This window comes from Aptenodytes forsteri, unplaced genomic scaffold, assembly GCF_000699145.1.
Source record: "Aptenodytes forsteri isolate BGI_AS27 unplaced genomic scaffold, ASM69914v1 Scaffold82, whole genome shotgun sequence".
Lineage (NCBI taxonomy): Eukaryota > Metazoa > Chordata > Aves > Sphenisciformes > Spheniscidae > Aptenodytes > Aptenodytes forsteri.
The window spans coordinates 1,492,414-1,507,800 of NW_008795490.1; the positions used below are offsets into that span (position 1 = coordinate 1,492,414).

Consider the following 15,387-nt stretch of genomic DNA (forward strand, 5'->3'; position numbering starts at 1 on the left):
CCCATAGAAGCATCTTAATCAGAAGTTCGCTTTCTGCATACAGTCCATTCAAACGCACAAGCCAGGCACAGCTACTGGCCCTCCAGGGCACAGTAATTTGCAGCGACTGTTCTTGGCTGCCTTGAATTTCAGTCTTTGTCCTGCAGATCACATTCCAATGAGAGGTATCAAGCTACAAAAATCTTATTACATACTACAATCAGACACTAAAGCAAATATTACAGAAAAAACACAATCACAAAAGTTAAATTTATTCATCAAAGCAGACTGCCTCCGAGCCATCACACATTCCATGGAAGGGAAGAAAAGACAAATACTATTCCCCATGTCTCCCCTCCCCTCCTAACAATGCGAGATCTCTCCTCCTCTGGAGAGAAAGAGGACATACATGTTCTTAAAATGTATGCATACTGGCTAACACTGTTTAAATGGCAAGGTCTTGTATATCAGAGCAAGCCAGACATTTAAAAGCCTGCCAACTTTCACTAGGACCCAGGCTCTGATAACATCACCTGCATTCCTCTGTAGATGAAGAGTTACTAACTGACCTACTTCTGCCACAACACCTGAAAATTAATCCCATCTAGGCATTGGCAAATACAATGCAAGTTACAAATTCTGTTTTTCTGCTAATTCTGCTAGTGACTATTTTCTTCTTTCTTACCCACCCAACATAACCTGCCTGACATCATAGCAGCTGGACCCCCCTGACACTACACAGGCACAGAAGTATCAAGTGAATCTCAGTTTTGAGAGGCATCCTCCAGCAATGCCACAATGCCAAGTTATCTGTGTAAATGAGCGAGCGAGCAAGTGCTATTGATTTAGTATGGTGCAGCACTTCCATCGCCCTTGCAAGCGGCACAGCAGTGCCTTTAACCACTGCTGCACAGTGGTGCCAGCAGAGCAGACAGGACTAAGCCAACCAGAAGCACTTAATTTTAAAGGAAGGAAATAGAGTTTTAAGTATTCATATACAAATGGTATCTTTCTGGAAGGGGTGTGCACAGCACATTTCTGTCTCCCCAGGTCTTCTATCACACTCATTACCATAGCATCTGAAAGTGCTGAAAGATAAATACAACCCCCTTGTAGAAAGGAGGTACGTCCTGCACATCTCTTCACAGTGGAGAAGGGCAATTCACTTGTTAGTGCATGCTTATGTTTCCAAAAAGCTTTAGACAACATTCCTTATTGGAGACTCAAACCATTTCACTAACGTGAAATACTTTATTGAAACAACCTTTTTGGAATCAAGGCTTACTCCAACGGTCATATACTGGGCATTCATAGAAACATAAGGCCAAGCTGCCAACAGAAGGCAACTGCTTTTATCCAGTAACTGCACATCCATTTGAGAGACTGTTGGAAATGCTGGTAGAAAACATATTTTAGTTCCCCTCTCTCTTCTCCTCGTCCTTCATCTGTACTTGGACCTTTCTTTGTCTTTTGATCTCTTAGGACTTCTGCTTCTGTCTGCTTTTTTATCCCAGTCTCTTATTTGGAAGTCGTCTTTGTATTTGTCTCTCTGTTTGCTGTAAGTGTAGTCTCTCTCTTGAGATCGGCTGCGACTCCGATGCCTGTCTTTCTTGACACTCTTTATCTTCTCTCTACAGCGTTCTCCTTCATGTTTTCGATCAGAATCCTGTCAAAGGAATTGGATAGATATGCAGTTACAGACAAAAGGGGAAAATATACAAAGACATGAAGAGAACTAGAAAAGAGTCAAGCATGGTTGGTTCCTTAGCTAAGGCTGGTACTACCTGAAATAGATTCACATCCATGATGATTTGAAAGAGATAACACATAAAAAACCCCACTGTGACTATATGAAGAAGATAAGTCTACAGTTTTTGTCAGCATTTATGGAAAAAAGCATGGCTGCCAGGCATGCTGCTGCTTGTATTTCCTAAGGAGCTTTAGCAAAAACTGGTTATATCAGGCATTCAACTCAGATGGCTATTATCAAACTCTTCATAAGCATCACACAAGCTTCTAAGCTAGATTCGATTTTGAATTCTTATCTAAGCAATGGAAGTATTTCGATCATAGGTTTTGGTTCAAGCCCCACAGGCATTCCAGTGCTATGAAGACAAAGAACACTTTTTAAGACCTGCCTGTAATAATACTTAATGGCCTAAATTCTAGGCTTTGGAAAAACAAACAACACCGTTACAAAGACCAAAACTACACACACACACATGCAAACTACTCCACTTCCTTGAAGCTAGAAGTCCACAAGAAAAGGCAACATGGAAAATCTGATCCTTTTAAATGTACAGTCAAACAATAACGAGGTAATGAAAAATTAGTTGTATTTTGCAGGCTGATGGGTATGACCCATACAGAAAACACATGAGGATACGCTCATACACAGACACAGTAAACTCTAAGGGGTACAGGTCTATCTAATTTCAAATGGCCTAAAAAGGAGAAACCAACAGTACCACTACAAGTGGTAATGATGTTTCAGCACACACACAAAAACTCTTTAAAAAAAAAAAAAAAGCTGCAAGTTCAGGGAGCCAAAAATGAGGAAATTTTGAATTTCCCTGGCTTTCTGCATATCGTCACCAAGAATGCTGACTGAGTGGCCCAGCGCACAGAACAGATGTGCTCTGGAGAGAAATTAGGTTTATGTAACAAAGGAGGAATCGCTGTCAGTAAAACACCTGCTTCACTTGTTGCACTAGGCAGACAGCATAAAAACACTGAGATGGTGTATTAGTAAATGAAGGAAAGATGGCTTAATCACCCAGATTGTGAAATGTCACACTAACAAGATTACGGCACAGCACATGCTAGAATGACTATGTGGAGACACCAACACCCATAGAGACCACAGCATCATAGCAATTTTAAAAGTAAAAAAAAAGATCACTTAGAAAGTGGCCATTTCATTTCAAGGAACTCTATAAAGATTTTCTTAATACACAACACTGAGTTTTGACATGTGAACTCCTAACATTTTCAAGCACTGCTAAAAACCATTTTGATCTTACTATTCAACTAAGATATACAGTGAAACAAAATACAAGAGGAGCTTCAGAATCCTGCAGAAAGATACATATATAACTTGCTATTAAGAAGGTGGTTGGCACTTTTATTTTGAAGGTACGATCACTTGAAAGTTTAGTATCCCTATATGCTCTAGTAGACCAATACCATTTTACGGGATTTTAATAGGATTTTAATAACGCCACTATTAAACACAGATCATTATGAACTATGAAAAATGTCTGCATTAAATTATACAGTATTTCTTAATTTCAGATACAGATTTCATTTTTCTAAATATGTATTCGCGACAGTAGCATTCACAATTGTATGGCTAAAACCTATACTGCATGTACAAACAAATAAACTTTATTTATTTAAAAGAATAGTGCAAAAAACTCTACTCGAAGCAGAGCTTTTATCCAGAAAGGCAGTAATCAGGATGGTTCCCAGAGCAAACTCCCAGAGCAAACACCACCTTTAGAATTATGTAGATAATGCTGAAATACTAGAGGTAAAATAAGCAACATAAAACCCCTGGACCAACACACACATCAATAATCACAGAGTTGATCTTTATCTACATAATAAAAAAATTCTGCTACTGCTTGGTACAGTAATCTCACTGGTGGCCAAATGCTTATTCCACATCTTTACTGTCAAACTCTATTTCAGTACAGATTTTAAAATCTGAATCCATCAAAAAGGAGTGGTGATTCCAGCTATTTATAAGAGGTTTGTCCCTTCATCTTCAGAACGATGCACAGCCATATTACTCTTGTACCCAAAAGCCTCAGTCTCCATCTGTTTGAACAAGACGACAGGTCTCAAGCCCCTCTGTGGCAGGGCCTGAGTAAACATCAGAAGATAGACAGACTGGTGGTGGAGTGGAGAGGAACAAGACAAAAATATTGGCCAGAAAAACAGACAGTGGGCTTGGTGCACTCCTGCCTTCTAGCTGGTTTGTTGCTGAAGTTTCCTACCCGCGCAAGGAGAAACAGGAGAAAAGCAGAACGGCACTCAGCTGAAAAATCTACCAGGCCAACACTGGAGACATGCTACTGGCCAAGTCAGGGCAGGGAACAGGTTAGCGAAGACTTGAAAGTGAAGACAAACAGCCTACGTTGAATGCCACAGAAAAGGGCAACTTGCTGAAAGGACTAAAAAAAGTCATATGAGTATGGAGCCAGCTAAGCACAATGACCTTCACAGAAGCATTTAGGGTATAGGTGTACAGGGCAAGTCTGAAAGTGCCACAAAAAGGTCATCACAGTAGCTAATATGATCACAGTGTAAAGAAAAAAAATGTACTAATTTGAATTAATAGAATGAACTGCAACTTAGTTCCCCCAAAAAATCGGTTATGTTTCCCCTTAAATAAGATTTTACCTTTTTAAAGTCTTTGGCACAGAAAAAAGTCAATTTTTTTAAACACTCTAAGTTACTAAAAGTAATGGTATTTTGAAATCAAATCTTTTATGCCCTATCCAAGTCAGCAACATGCTCTTTTCCCGTTGGAAGAGGAAGAAAGATTCCTACTTAAAAACAGGCTCTCTCTTACTGCTGAAGTCCAGATTTCTCAATCCAGGATCACAGCCTCTTATCAGTCAATGAGTAAGTGATGATCATCCCAGTTCTTAATTCAGCACTGTGTTGGTGAACACACATGAGGAAGGAAATATGAAAAGAGGGAAAAACACTTCTCTTCAAGTTCATGGCTGGCTTTGCCAAAAGTAGTAACTTGCCAAACTGCACTTGCAGGTAAATCAGCTAGAAATACCATGATCACAAAAGCAGAACAATATACCACCCTCTACATACATTAAGTACACTAGTTAAAGGTTAAAAGGAGCAAACAAATAGAGACAGACTTTTCAGGAGGAAGATTTTGATCAAACTTGACCCTGAATATAAAGAGAACAGTGTCCAATAAGCAGAAAAAGCAGGAAATTAAAACCAGAAAAATCAGTATCTTTGCCAAAACCATGCACTACAGAAACCTGAAAGTCAGGAAGCCCCTACGTCTCACAAAAATCCATTGGATAGGCTATACTCCTCCACTGATCCAGTTATCTTAAAAAAAATTTTTTAAAAAATCAAAAAATCCAAGCAACCAAAAACCAGAGAGAAAACTGGAAAGGGAACAAAGTCATGATACAGATCTCAAGCAGAAGCATGACCTGTATTCAAAAAAACCTCTACCAAATCCTATTCACAAACCCACATGGTAGTGCAGCCTCCTGCTCCAGACCCACATCCTGTTACCTACTAAAAGCAAGCCACAACGCCCTACCTCTTCTACCCTCTGGAATCAAGTCAAACAGCACAAGATTCAAAAATACATTCTTAAAACATCAACACAGAAACTGAAGATTCAGGAAACGGGTGTCAGACTAAGAAAAGGATGAGTCAAAATACACTAAAGAAAAAAAAAGAAAAACCAAAACAGCAAGAGAACCGAAAAACAACTCAACATCATGGAAACTATTCAGAAAATAAAACCCCTTCAGTCATAGCTGGAGCTGGTAGCACAAACTGCAGTTTCAGTTGCCAGAACCTCCCATTATAAGACCCTGTTCTCCGTTAATTAAAATCTCTGCCACACTAGTGGCTCAGGGTGGAAGTTTATGTATGAAGCATGGCCATTGTGGTCTTTGGCCAATTAGTTGTGGAAGGTATGCTGTTGTTTTGTTTTAAACTTCTTGCCTCAAATATATTTTAGTATTTCCAAAATAGGGTTAAGGGAAAATGCTTTGTTTGCCTATAGTAAAAATGCTACCATTCATCAAAAAAGTTTCCATACTGTTATGCTTTGTGCTGGTCTCGGTATTCACACTGAACATACTCTGCCTCAAGAACATGCCTCCTTCCCCTGTTCTTGTACGAGTTCCCCAGATGATGCCCAAATTATAAATAAAATTTTAAAAAATTAAATTTTATATATGCTAAACAGGATTTGTCAGCTAAGCTGCCTGCAGATTTGCCCAGACACTTACTGAATCTCTAAATCAGACTGAGTACATACTGCTCAGTATGTACATACTATACAGTACACACTTACAAGAATATTCAAGTACAGACACAGAAAAACATTCTTCCCATAAATTCAGTTTCACAGCTCCAAGAGGGAACTATGCTGCTTGCCATCAGAGAATAGAAGTAAGCCTCCACCTGTGATTTTGGGCATAAGAAGGCTAAGCTATTTACACCAAAACAGGTAAAGGTAAACAACAGAGAGGAAAGCAGTGAGAAGGAAGAACATACCAGAATACAGCAGCAATAGACTACAGGAACAAACCACAATAGGAACAGGTGACTAAATCACAAAAAGATATACAGAGACACAGAAGAGATCACAGAGTCAAGCACTAGAAAATACTGTTTTCCAGAACCTGGAAATAGCACCAGGAATCCCTCTGTCCTCACATTTTTGTGCTATGAAATCCACTGCTAATGTGTCTTGTGGTCCCCTTTTAAGAATTATAACATACAGAGGTTAACAGCCTGTTGCTGCCAGTGCCTGTTGTACCACCTGCAGGGGTGGAGACATCTGACTGATTTTAAAATGTTCTCTGCTAATAATGCATGACCAGCCAGTTCCACACGTGTAATTTATGAACCATCAAGAACAAAGACTACTTCCAGAAACATCTGTTTCAATAATGTTAAAGCAACAACGTCAATCAGCCAAAAAAACAGGAGGAAGACTAAACCAACATTATTTCAGACCTCTTGTATGTATACGCTTCAATTGAGACTTTAATTATCTGAACAGGTCCCTCCCTTCCACCCAAAGGATCCCAACTGAATTTGTATACAAACAGCGACAAAAAGACTTGTACCACAAATGAGCAATAGGGCTTACTGGTGACACTGAAATAAGTTAACTGCTAACGTTCATGAGAAAAGCTATTTTTAGCATCACAGCAAGAAGTGATGCAATGGAACAACCAAATCATGTATGCTCTCTGTACACAGAACTTAAAGCAGTACTCAAAACTCATGCCAGGACAATGGCTTTATTTACTGTGGTTGGAACCTCGTCACTTTCTGCAAAATTGCTAGAAGGCAGCTTTGTTCCCACTCATAAAGCTTGCATTGTTAAAATATTGGGTTTGGGGGGTTTTTCTTCAGCTTAGCTCAATTGTCCCTAATGCTCACACTTCAATGGTGGTTAACCCTCCACTTTATCATTGCAGACATTGCTTCCATGAAACATCAACATCTTGAATACGCCAAGTTCACAGAAACACGAGAATGCTAACCTGACAGGCTGCAGTGGAACTAATTGACAGAACTACTGTCTTCTGACAACCTCCTCCACAGTCTGAGTCTTACAGCACTGTATGCTTGCACAATACAGATGCAAGCAAACCTGCACACAGATTCTACAAACACGCTTCTAAAACAGTTAAGGAAAAATAAAAAAAGATAATGCAAAGAGATTGTGTTTCTGATTCCATATGGGAAAAAGCCAACACATTCTGGTCTGACAAAAAAAATGAGAAATAGTCTGCATTCATGAAATATGATTAACTACTAGTTTATGACTGGGAATATGCGAACAACAGGTTCAAACTGCTGACGATCTCCTACTTCATGAGAGGCTACATTGCCTCTTCAGGATGTTTTGACAAAAAGCCATTCAGACATGCCCCAAGCTTCAAAAGTCCAGGAAGATTTGGGAAGCCTCTTTCATAATCAGATACTAACATCAGCCTTCTGTTATGTTAACAACTGCTGTATTGTACGGGACTTTGCACGCCATGTCCTCAGTTCAATATCACCTTTTTTTCCTGGCTTCCCTTATTAGGAGAAAAATAAACAGGTATAAAGTTAATGCATTAAGAGGTTAGTACCTTAGATTTTTTGGTTCTCTTGTCATCCTCTTCATCTTCAGAGTGGTGGTGCTTTTTCTTCTTTTGTTTTTTAGCCAAGTGTGACTGACTTGTTTGAGACTCTTCTACATCCTCATCCAGCACAAGGTCATACTTGGCACTGATGGTGTTGGTTAAGGACAGATCCGTTACTTAATATCAATAAATAGCAGAACATAAAAGCTCACAAAGCAAACCAACCCCTGTTTATCAGACCAGGGTTTACCAAGACTTACTATGTATTTCAGTCAGAACAGGATCATACACACTGAAAAAAATCAGCTGTGCTAAAATGACTGAATTCTGTCCTGTCAAACAGTACAGCCAGGTCCCAATTCTCCTTTCTTTTCTACCTGTGGATATCCGAACAAGCTATGGTCTTCTCTCATGCTCACCACAAGCAAAGTGGAATCGCAGAGCGTGATTTAGTTACTGCTATCGCCTCCTTTTGGATGCAGCAGATCCCTTGTGAAATTACTTGAAACTCTGTTATGCCACATGTCATTCCAGGGCTCTGGACTGGGAACATTATTTACCTGCACACAACATGGAAGTGAAACAGCATATTCTGATTTGACTAAATTCATCGAAGTCATCAGATGAAAAACGCAGAATGCTTAGTTCCATCTCAAACACCAAATGGTTACATGAAGCAGCAGCAAAACACCCATTTGGCAAGCTTTAAGAAGAAGTCATCTTTTCCAGGCTGTTTTCATAAACTGTACTTAGTGCAAAAAACACCTTTGACCAGAAAAGGATACTCCTGCTTTGGTTTTACCTTCTCTTTCAGAGCAAGTTTTGAAGGTTTGTCACGTTCCTTCTCGTACTCTTTGAAATCGTCCTTGGTATACCGCCCACCTGTCCACAGAAAAATATATTCAATTCACTCCAACTAAAACAAAACCAAGATCCACACCTACCACTAAGTTCTGCTTATGAATTTAAGGGCTCTTCATAACCATACAGAGATTCATAGCAGGATACAGTTCCAGAAACCACATTGACAGCTGGGTAACATTGTAGAAGAGAGTAGGACAAGTTGTGATTTTCTGTCCTTCTCTTGCTTGCAGATCCCATTAAACAACATCTGGCTTTCTCCTCACTCATGTCCAGTGGAGACAACGCATGAACAGGATCACAAAGCAGGATTTAGCAACTAGTCCCACTTTGATTACAGGTCCTATGTCACATTACTTAAAAATTCTGTTACCATGAAAGCCTACAGACTATTCTCATTATTAAATGACTTTTTGCTCTGGGCTGCACAAAGGGAAACCTCTGAGACAGCTACAGCTTAGAAATTCAAATAGAAAACTATAAAAAAATTGTCTTGATTTAAAGAAGGGCATGACAGATTGCATTTTCCATCCATTCACTTGAAAGTATCAGCTCACAGATTAATAAACTATTCTACAGCAACGTGCTGCCATCTCACGGTCAGACTTAAAACTGCAATATTAACTGGCTAGGTCAGAAATGGCTACTGAAGGTGGAAGGACAATACTTCCCCTAGGTCATCTTTTGGGTAGCATATAAGCACAACAAGATGACAATATAGCTAGCTTTCCAATATTTAGGACAATTTAGACCTAAGTTACCCAGATCAAGAAAAGTTTTCCATGTAGTCAGTTAGTACAGGATGCACTGCAGAGCACGGTATGGATTACAGTCATCTCAGCTCTGTACAGGACAAGTTCTAGTACCTCAGTGTCCATGACTAGTCCCCAACCTGGAGAAACTGTTGAGGGCTGACTGCATTTTTAGGCAAAGACACATGAGAACATTACCACTGCAACGCACAGTCACCTCTCCAAGTCCAGTGTTTTCCTCACGTCCCCAACAACCAAATAACCACTGCATCCACCTCTCCCACCATCTTCTTTCTCCCAAAACATCCTCAAACATGTGGATTTGGGTTTTGTAACATACAGCCTGATATGCAATATGCTTGACCTACAATAGGTGAAGAGGGGAAATCCCTGGCCTGAACACTGACTTTTTCTTATATACACCCAACTGTCACACAATGAATAAAGAAAAGAAACTAGAAAGTAACAATGTACTGCCATACTATTTTGCTAATAAGTAATATCAAAAAACATCACTTTTAAAGCTTGAGAGAAATAAATGATTTACTGGCAAAAATACATCTGATAAAAAGGCAATCCATGGCAATGTAATGTTAATATAACAGTAGTAAACCCTTCTACTCTTTCATATGGAATAAGCGAAGAGAAGAGCTAGCAACTGTGTTGCTCTATTTACTACAGTACTAGGAAAATACATATCCTTGAAGACGAGATGATTTAAGCTCGTAACAATTGCCTCTCTTTATATAATACTTACAGTTTAGAAGTCATGGCTTATTAAGTTATGAGGGTTAAAGAATCGCAAGTGTACCTACCTTTTCCCTGCCACTTAATCTTTGCAACAGACTGGCTAAAATCCACATGTATCCGTCTGTCATCTATCAGCACATTGTCCATTTTGAAGTAGGCTTTCTCACAGTCTTCCTCCTGATATTAATGTTTATGGAAAATTTTGAGTCATGTTTATTTCATAGAAATATTCACTGAAGAGCTCAAATACAAATTCAACTGCTTAATGGCATACATTTTTTTCTAAAATTGTGTAAAGCACAGCAGTTCTTGTATTGTGCCATTTCAAAAGAAATAGTTATGCTTTGTCCGAATGTAAACATTTCAAATTCCATTTCTTCAGTTCTTTTCACTATTTTAAAAATCTGCCAATTCAGCTATGTGTTTGGCACGTGTAATACATTCAGAAAAACAAGGCAAAAAAAGGACAACTAATAAAAGCTCCATTTTAAGTACCTCAGTAGGCTAAAGAAAAGTGAAAACACTTTTCCAGTTTTCCTCACAGATTAGAGAAATTAGCAGATACAAACAAGAAACTATGCACCATCAAAAGAACTTTTACTGTCAATCTCACAGTAAGAGCAGCATGTTGATAAAACAAGCATCATTTACAAGCCCAATATAGGACACTACTGTACACACCGATCAACCCTCTTTCATACACCCTCCTCTCTCTATGCAGCATGCCTCCTTTTTCTCCTAGCATTCCCTTCTTTAACTCTTCAAAGTCCTAATGTGCTCTGGGGAAAAAAAGGGACCTGCTTTCCTCCCACTGGTTTCAAGAAAACCTAAGAAGAATGTATTCGTAATCCTTGGTTGAATAGAGAAAGACTTAAACGTTTGCTTCATTTAGGACCTACAACTTCTATAACTAAGTCAGTAAAAGAAAATATTAGCTACCCCACACTTGAAGATTTCACTGTTTTTCCTTAATGGAAGTATGCCGAAAATTAAGTTTTATAAGCAGAATCTACATATAGTATACCTAAATAACATACCTTTTCAAACTCAATGAAAGCATAACAAAGAGATTCACCAGTCTTCCAGTCTCGAATCACTTCACAGCTAAAAAATTGATATGAAATTAAAATGTCAATGCTGTTGGAGCAAAAAACGTAGGATAGGCAAGCACTGCTTAAAATAACAGTTAAAAAAAAAAAACACAACAAAAACCTTGATGGTATTGTAACACTTGATTCCGAGTCCCCTACTGATATGGGGGTGTCTGCACAGAAAAAAATGCATGTGGCATTACTTGAGTAATTATTACACTTAACTCACAAGTGGTTAATATGAAGCGTAGAACTAGGGATGAATTTCTGATTAATGAAACAAAACCTGTTTTCCAACACTACTGGTTGTTATTGATTTTTTGCATTTCACTAATGCAAGACAAGAAATTTCACATTCTGTTTTCTCAGTCATTTTAAGGAAAGTTTAAACAGACATCATGTGACAAACTTTCGCTTCTTAGCAAGCACCTCTTTAGCAACCATCTTCTTATCAGGCAGTTCACTGGGCAAAAATAAGAAGCCTAAAGTATTGAATCAGTAGACGCAAAATGGGAATGATACAGCATTGCATCAGTATTACCAAACTCTTGTATATGACATGAGAATTCTGACTACAGCATGTTAAAGGAGGTTAGACAGGCAACAAGGGCAGGAAATGTGGTATTAAGGTGAGACCTCCCCCATGTGTACTGAGGAACTGACAAATCAGGATTAGGATACACAATCCAAAAGGTGATCAAGACACACACACACACCCCCCCCAAAAAAAAAGGAAAAAAAAAAAAAGGAGAAGACAAGGCTATTCAGACAAGCTATATGAATTCTTTGCAGCAGCCACCAGCAAGGAAGAAGGTAGGACAATCTTGTGCCAGAACCCTCCTTTGTGGATTATTCAGAGCATCTATCTGAAAGCAGAAGGACTGCAGAGGAGGTACTGAACAAACTGATAGCAAAAAAAAGTTTGAGAAATCCCTAGGACATCCAGAAATCATGCTGGAGTTGTAAGAGTGGCAAACACAATGCCAATTTCACTCACACACACAGACACACACAGACAGTCTAGTGAAGGATCCAGGAGTCTGCAGGCCTGTATGCCAGTACTGCACAAACTGCTAGAAACTCAACGCAGAACAGAGTTAGCGTGCATCTGAATAAACAGGACCTACTCAGGATCATTTGAATAAAACCTAAGTGAAGTTCTCGGAAAGAGTCAATACGCTTATGCATGATGATGATCTATTTGATGCAGTCTTTTGAAATCCCCCTGGAAATTCTAGTAAACTCCTGCACCAAAGGCTTTTGGGGAAACTAAGCAGCAATGTCGTAAGAAGCATCTTTGCATTGATAAACATGTGAAAGACCAGGTAAGAGTAAATGGTAATTTCTCACTGAGAAAGTAAAGAGGTCACCAGTGGAGTTTGCTAATGATACTAAATTGTTAAAGGTGGCAAAAATAAAGACTGAAAAAATTGCAGAAAGTCCTTAGGAGACCAACTGAACAACAAGATAGCAAATGACATTCAACGTAGATAAATGCAACAAGATGAACACAGTGGGGGGAATCCTAATTGTGCATTGTAAAAAAAAAACCAAAAACAAAAAAAAAACTTTAGCATTAACTAGAAAAGGAGTTGAGAGCAAAACAGAGAATACCACTGTGCCACTGTAAATCTGTAATTTCTTTAATACTGTGTGCAGTTCTGGTCCTCTCGAGATGAAAACAAAAGAACAGAAAAAGGTTGAGAAAAGGGAAACAAGGTAAGGAAAATTCCTCTACAAAGCATGACTATGTAGGCTAGCACTCTTAGCAAGAAGAAAGGATGAGTTTGGGGTACAGGACAGAGAGATGTAGGAAAGTAGGTTTCACTGCCCATCATGTCTTTTGATACCAGTACTAGGAGGAATCAACTGAAACTAGGAGCCAAGTTCAAAACTGAAAAAGGCAGCAGGCATGAGGAACACCTTAACGAGGAGTATATTGGATGCCAAAAGTGTTTGTCACTTTATCTCAAAACCATACATATTCCCATGGAAAAGAAAAACCCAGAGACTGTATCTAGCTCATGTAGCATCTGAGATAAAACTGCTGAAAGGAAGGAGAGGATGCGGGGCTGGGGGAAGTATCATATGCTTTCCTTGTTCCTACACTTCCCTAGGCTTTCACTTACAGCCACCGCTGGGACAGGATACTCATCTAGCTAGATCTGACTTTGCACCACCATTGTTGTGGTCTCTATCCAAATACATGCAGGCACAGGATAGATCTCCAGAGATGCCGGAATACTACTTAACAGCCAAACCTAAAGAGACTGGCTGGAATCAAGTTCAGTTTCAACAAAGAAGGTTTTCTTTTTTTATTTTACAATAATTACCTTTTAATGGGACCAAATCTTGAAAATATGATCTCTAGGTCTTCATCCGTGGTCACAGGATTCAGCTTACATACAAACAGCACGTTTTCTGGTGGCTTGACCTCTGCATCTGGTAAGTCTCCCACCTGTGGCATACAGAAGATGACTTTCATCACTTCTGCCTAAAGCTCTCTACATTTTATTGCCACAAGCACACTGGCAACACATCTTTTGGATGATCTCAGACAAATTCCTATCACAAAATCAAAACTTAATAAAATATTTTTCCTACTCAATGTCACAAAAAAAAAGTGTTTTCCATTTAAAAATTATTATCTATTTGCAATTTCACCACTGGGACTTCATGAAAGTCACAAATACTTTCTACCTTGCTTTCCCTGTTCATAACATAACAAATACACAGTTCTAAAAGGTGAAAGTGTAGTTTTAGAGCCACTCTGCTATAAAAATAAAAACGGACTGGATCCATTCCTTAGTTGCTGTACCCAAGATAAACTTTCCTTTCCCTGAAATCTGGCAACAGCTAGAATAAGCTTCAATTTAAGATAGGTTGATAAGGATAAGAAGTTACAATTATACAACTTTGTTCAGATTGACAGAAGGGAGAAAGCATTCATGCTTACTAAGAAACAACACTTGCTTACAGCACACACAACTTCAATGTTTGCAACATTTGATCAAAATTCCCATCCTCAAACTAGCAAGTTAAATTACAGAGGAAAATGCAAATACACACACCCCCTCCTGTTGAATTGTAGCACTTTTTAAAACCTAAACAAAAGACTACTGATATTTAAACAATTTATCTCCATCTTTTACTTAATATGCTAATAAAAAGGTAATGCATATTAGTTTGATAGCAGAAAGAAGCAAAATAACACAAATAAGAAGCAGATTCCACAAAAGAGAACACAAAAGGAGTTTAAGCACATGACACTCTTAAAGAAGTTTACTGTTTCAACAAAAGAACAATGGAACTAAGTTGAGGTTTTCCAAATCAGTGAAACTAGCAGTACACTTAGTTTTTCATCACTTCAGCTTATATAACATAGCTCCCTATTGCATACTACCCAGCAATACCCACAGAAGATTACTGCATTGGCTCACATAACCCACTTGCCTTTTTTAGCTAACCTTAACTTTATCTGGAAAACAGGTTATTAGTCCCACTGCTGCTGCAAAACAAGAGCCCACACCTGCAGATCTTCTGCACCACTGTGGCCACATCTAGACTGACCTTGATATTAGCCTCCGCTATTCACCGTAAATTTGAATTTGGTAGTTGTAAAGAAGTGTGATGGATTCACCCATCCTTCAACAGTGTGTGTGCTTTTTTTCTTTAAAAAAAAAAAAAAGAGCGCCTTCAAAGCCTATTCACAATTTTTGTTACTATATGGAGTTTACAACTGCCAGCAGTTACCAAACATTATATTTAAGAAGGAAGAACATAAAGTTAACCAATGTTAAATTCAACTAATCCCGCAGAAGGAAGACAACTATTACATATATGAATGATGCAATCTCAATGCCACTATATGCACTGGGAAGAGATTATCTCAAATTATCTCAGCTCTCTCCCACACATGCTAAACCTTCTCCAGGATTAAAGATATTTATAGGCGATAAAGATATTGTCATAGGCGATTCCCTTCTGAGGGGACGCTGCTGGTACAGGCTGGCAGTGATGAGGTTGCAGAAAGAAGTCCAGAAGCGATCAAAAGGGACTTCAGGGCACTGGGGTGACTGGTTG

At 38.8% G+C, this 15,387-nt stretch overlaps 1 protein-coding gene across 1 annotated transcript in view; it reads right to left on the minus strand.

The window, feature by feature from the left end:
• Positions 1-234: 234 nt before the first annotated feature.
• The window catches only part of PPIL4 (peptidylprolyl isomerase like 4), a 26,969-nt gene continuing 11,816 nt past the window's right edge, over positions 235-15,387 (minus strand). Inside the window, exons 9-14 of the mRNA XM_009281395.2 lie at positions 13,638-13,762; positions 11,251-11,317; positions 10,279-10,390; positions 8,636-8,732; positions 7,857-7,995; positions 235-1,645 (exon numbers count right to left, since the gene is read on the minus strand). Coding sequence (XP_009279670.2) covers positions 1,421-1,645; positions 7,857-7,995; positions 8,636-8,732; positions 10,279-10,390; positions 11,251-11,317; positions 13,638-13,762 — 765 coding nt within the window. The 3' untranslated portion in view covers positions 235-1,420. The remainder of the gene's footprint in view (positions 1,646-7,856; positions 7,996-8,635; positions 8,733-10,278; positions 10,391-11,250; positions 11,318-13,637; positions 13,763-15,387) is intronic.